Source organism: Mus caroli, chromosome 5, assembly GCF_900094665.2.
Source record: "Mus caroli chromosome 5, CAROLI_EIJ_v1.1, whole genome shotgun sequence".
In the NCBI taxonomy this organism is placed as follows: Eukaryota; Metazoa; Chordata; class Mammalia; order Rodentia; family Muridae; genus Mus; species Mus caroli.
In genome coordinates this window covers 115,835,355-115,840,149 of record NC_034574.1, presented here as the reverse complement: position 1 = coordinate 115,840,149, position 4,795 = coordinate 115,835,355, and the positions used below count along the sequence as shown (strand labels likewise).

The following is a 4,795-nucleotide window of genomic DNA, read 5'->3' as shown; positions in this document are numbered from 1 at the left end:
AAAAAAAAAAAAAAGAAAAAAAAATGTCTTTTGGGCAGGGTAGTTCATTCAAATCATCTCCGCTATTGTCGCGAGTTCAAGGCCAGGTTATTCTACTTAGCAAGCTTTTTTTTTTTTTCTTTCCAAAAGGGGAGGAGCATCGCTTCAGATGAAGGTCTTTGTTAAGAGAGCTTCCCTGATCTACACATATACAGGCGAGGCGTCTTGTTCAACTTCGTGTACCGCCAGAGGCAAAGATGCAATTAAATGGGGGCGAGAAGGAAGATCAAATTAAATAAATACACGCGTGGCCTGTAGTTCACGCTGTCTCTGATCAAAATCCCTGCCTCTTCCTTCCTCCCAGATCCCTGTCCACGTCGACTAGGAACCTGGTCGCCTTGGTTGAGCGTTTCTGTAGGGAACCGATTTGCCTTAACACCACTTATGTCCCACCCCCCTCCCCCCACCCCCGCTCACTACACGTTTGGTTCTTTTGATTGGCCGTCAGTCTTCCTTCTGGTCTATGATTGGTCGAAGGCACCGCCGAGGATGGGAGGGGGACACTGAGGCCCCCGCTACTGTGGGAAACAGTCTTGGGCGGGTTAAGGTGCCGGGCGGCTGCAGCCATGGCATAAAGGCGGCTCGTGGGCGCGGCGCGTGGCAGGCCTGGAGAGGGCCTGTCCTTGCCGGCGTCCACGAAGAGCCAGGACTTCAGCCCGATGATGACCAACGGGGTAGTGCACGCCAACTTGTTTGGCATCAAGGACTGGGTGACGCCCTATAAGATCGCCGTCCTGGTGCTGCTCAACGAGATGGGCCGCACGGGCGAGGGCGCCGTCAGCCTCGTGGAGCGGCGGAAGCTCAACCAGCTGCTCCTGCCCCTGCTGCAGGTGAGGGGCGCCCGCTCTTTCCCGCCCATTCCGGCGCGCGCGCTTCGCGTGGGCCCCGCCCTGAGCTGGGGGGCGGGGAAGGTCCAGCCCCGGGGGAGGGGCCCTGGGGGCGGGGCTTCATCTTGTCACTAAAAAAAGAACACTAGCAACTGAGTGATATTTCATCCTAAGATAACCGGCATGGTTTAACTCTTTTCCTATAAATGATAAGTTTTGAGGTTTTTTTGTTTGTTTGTTTGTTTTAACATATAGGTCATTTTAGTTTGGTTTGTTTGTCTTTGTTTTGTTTTGTTTTGTTTTGTTTTTTGGTTTTCGAGACAGGGTTTCTCTGTGTAGCCCTGGCTGTCCTGGAACTCACTTTGTAGTGGTTTGTTTTTCAAGACAGGGTTTCTTTGTGTTGCCCTGATGTCTTGGAACTTGCTCTCTAGACCAGGGTGGCCTCCAACTCAAGAGATCCCCCTGCCTCTGTCTCCTGAGTACTGAAATTAGAGCTGTATACCCAGCCATACAGGCAATCTTAAAATAGTATATGTCAAATACAATTTCCCAAGAGTCGAGTTGGGTTACCTACATCTAGAGTGGTGTAACCATTGACTTTCTAAAAATGGCCCCAGTGAGTAATTTTAAACCTTGTCTAGCTAGAGAAGGCTCTGCTTCTGGGTTAGCCTTCCTTCCCCAGTTCAGAAAACGATGAAGTGTGTTTATACTCAGGAGAACTAGAGCACCCACCTTTGTATAGTGCTTCCTGGTGTGCAAAACCTTTCACAGTCTCCCAGTTAACTTTTCCACAGACAAAGGAGATAGTGATTATTAAGTCCATTTAACTGATGGAGACGGGCTCAGCGTTGCCTGTTAAGAGTAACAAAGGAAAGAGAGCTTTGTCCTATAAATCCTGTTCATTTTTCTTTCTCCTTTTTTTTTAAAATAGATTATTCCATTGACTAAAACCAATCTACAAATGTGAAGTATGTCTTCGTATTTTGCATAGTCAGGAAAATCCTGATTGCATGTGTCTCGTTTGGGATGATTGATGACTCTTTTCAGTTGTTTCTCAGTCCGAAGCTCTTTGCCCGTTATCTCTAACCACCTTATTTTCTCCTTTACACAGGGCCCAGATATTACACTGTCAAAGTTGTACAAGCTAATTGAAGAATCGTGTCCTCAGCTGGCAAATTCAGTGCAGATCAGGTGAACTTTCTGTCTGCAAAGGGGTGGGTGAAGATTACCCAGGAGTGGGCAGCAGTTAAGCCTTTTCTAAGATGATAGGGTGTGGCTCTGTTGGTAAAGTGCACAAGGCCTGGGTTCTATGCCCAGCACTTTAAACTAGACATAGTGGTCCACAGCTGTAATCCATGCCTTTGGGGGCTGGAGACGGGAAGAACAGAAGTTGAAAGTCCTCCTTGGCTACAAAGCAGTTTGGAAGTTAGCTGGGATACATGGAAGTTATTATTATCAGAGGGCTGTTCTTCTAAGAGCCTTTATTTAGATGTTTTTTTAATGGATCCCATTAGAAGTTGGCTTCATGTGTTCTTCCCCCCATGTGTATAATTTCGTATGGAATTACCTCTCTTTTAGTTGTTTTAGATAATTCCATTTTTACTTTGACGAATGTTATACAGTTAAGTTAGCAATGTGTGATACTCATGAGGAATATGGGAATGACATTTTAAATGGATTATAAAGTTTGTCTTAGAAGCCCCAGCTTTAAACAAACCTTGAAATCCCCTTTAAAGCAGACTTGTCAGTAACTCAGGACTATGAAATGTGCAGGGTGTGCAGTGGGCCTTCCTAAAACGTGCATCCCGACTTTCTCATTCAGAATCAAGCTCATGGCTGAAGGCGAATTGAAGGATATGGAACAATTTTTTGATGACCTTTCAGATTCTTTTTCTGGAACCGAACCAGAGGTTCACAAAACGAGTGTAGTAGGTATGGAACTTCTCCGGAGAGCAGGGGGCGTTCCCATTGAAGTGAGCAGTGTTCTGAGGGGTATCTGTCCTGACTTGGGTGTACAGGAGCAAGCAGACTAGGGTGCTGGCTGTGTGCGGTTTGTATTCACTGCCTTCCTGTTTCGTTCTCTATTCGACCGTAACCTGTGGGGAGGCAGCTCTCTTCTCCTGGAGTAGTTAGCCTGGGCCTGGGGTCTTTAGGGTCGCTCAGCTCTTTCCACAGTCCTGCGGACCACTTGCCTGGGTTGTGCAACTGTAAGTGGGGTCACCAGTCACACTTAGGAAGCGAGGTGAGTGGAGACCGCTCTTAAGCTTTAGTATTGAAGCGCGTGTGCACGTGACATTTCTTTGATGCTTTTGTACTAACTGTGCCCCCACCCCCCACCCCCGACTCTGTTGCATGGTCATTTTTATGTTAGTCGACATCAGTTGGTTATTGATCTCCTGTCCCCAGGTCATGGATGTACAAGGTAGACATAGCCTTGCCTCTGACAGAGACAGGTGTGCTGGAAGGAGGGATGGCAGATGTTCAAAGGGAAATCAGTAAATAAGATAACGCAATTACACCTCAGCTTTTGACTGGACTCACATCAATAACTATGGTGGCTTCAGAGAGTTTGAATAGCCGTGAGGAAAATGGAGGCCTGAAGGGCTAGAGGTGGGAGAGGCCTGAGACCTGAATGGAGAGCATGTGAGAAGAGCACTGGAGGAGGAGGGACAGGACCTCTGATTCCTCTGAGGGGAATGGGGCTGGAAGTTGTGAGTCTTGGGCTATCAGCTAATGCTTTCTCTTGTCTGTGGTCTTATCTTGTAGGTCTGTTTCTGCGCCACATGATCTTGGCCTACAGTAAGCTTTCTTTCAGTCAAGTGTTTAAGCTGTACACTGCCCTCCAGCAGTACTTCCAGAACGGGGAGAAAAAGACGGTGGAAGACGCTGATATGGACCGAGAGGACGGAGAGAGACAGATGGAGAAGGAAGAGCTCGACGTGTCTGTGAGGTAACTTGGGTTTCCTGTCAGGCTCCTCTTCCAGTCACTTGGCTTAACTAAAGTGCCCCACTCCATTCTGATCTAGACATTATGAGCTGGCCGTCCCTTTTCTGTCCCTGGGGATTCCGGAGGTTGGCTCACAGGTTACAACTAAGGTTTCATGTCCTGTGGCTTCGGATTGGCTGGGAGGCATGGGTAGGCAGTCCACAGGAGGAAGAAGGTCAGGGCGTGGACAGGTCAGTTTCTGTCACATGATCTTCTACACTTCTGGGAATGGAGTAACCAGGAAGAAGTGTTGATGGGCCTAAGTATAAAGGCCGTTGTTACCTGCCTTAGGAATCATCTTTCCTGGTGGCTTCCCTGAGCCCTGCTCCCATCTTTGTACTCTACTCAAATTCTAAGTTTGTGCAGTTTCATTCCTTTGGTGTCAGCTACCCTAATAAGCAATAGCATCGAACTTCAGAGTCTGAGAGTCATCTGGGGGCTTCCTAAAGCACAGCCGTTCAGGTCTCTCTATAAGATGCCTTAACATTAGCTTACAGTGTCATGGATTTCCATAAGCTGTTTTTGGGGGTGGGGAAACACATATGTTCTCATTATGTGGGCTGACCTTAAACTCAGTATATGGCCCTGGCTGGCCTCAAACATGAACACTTGTATACACATCACGCATAAACAATGCTTCTGGCCGGGTATGGTGGTGCATGATTTCAATCCAGAACTCACAAGGCAGCAGTAGGAAGATCTCTATTAGCTTGAGGCTAGCCTGGTCTACATAGTGAGTTTTAGGACAGCCAGGTCTACATAAAGAAACCCTATCTGAAAAATTAAAAAAAAAAAAGTCCATGTATTTCTTGACTGATTTGATTATTGAACCTCCGGGTTTGCTTTGCCTTTACAGTGCTGGGCTTGGTCGGGGCTTGTGTGTGCTCGCCATTGAGCCTTTTCTTTAGCTATATTTCAGAATGGTTAGTTGGAGCCCTTTTTG

The 4,795-nt window shown here is 47.4% G+C and overlaps 1 protein-coding gene across 2 annotated transcripts in view; it reads left to right on the top strand.

Moving 5' to 3' along the window:
- The first annotated feature begins 505 nt into the window (after positions 1-505).
- Positions 506-4,795, top strand: part of Anapc5 (anaphase promoting complex subunit 5) — a 33,519-nt gene continuing 29,229 nt past the window's right edge. For both annotated transcript variants that reach the window (XM_021161783.1, XM_021161782.1), the window contains exons 1-4: positions 506-869; positions 1,978-2,057; positions 2,689-2,798; positions 3,633-3,816. In XM_021161783.1, coding sequence (XP_021017442.1) covers positions 699-869; positions 1,978-2,057; positions 2,689-2,798; positions 3,633-3,816 — 545 coding nt within the window. In that variant the 5' untranslated portion in view covers positions 506-698. The remainder of the gene's footprint in view (positions 870-1,977; positions 2,058-2,688; positions 2,799-3,632; positions 3,817-4,795) is intronic.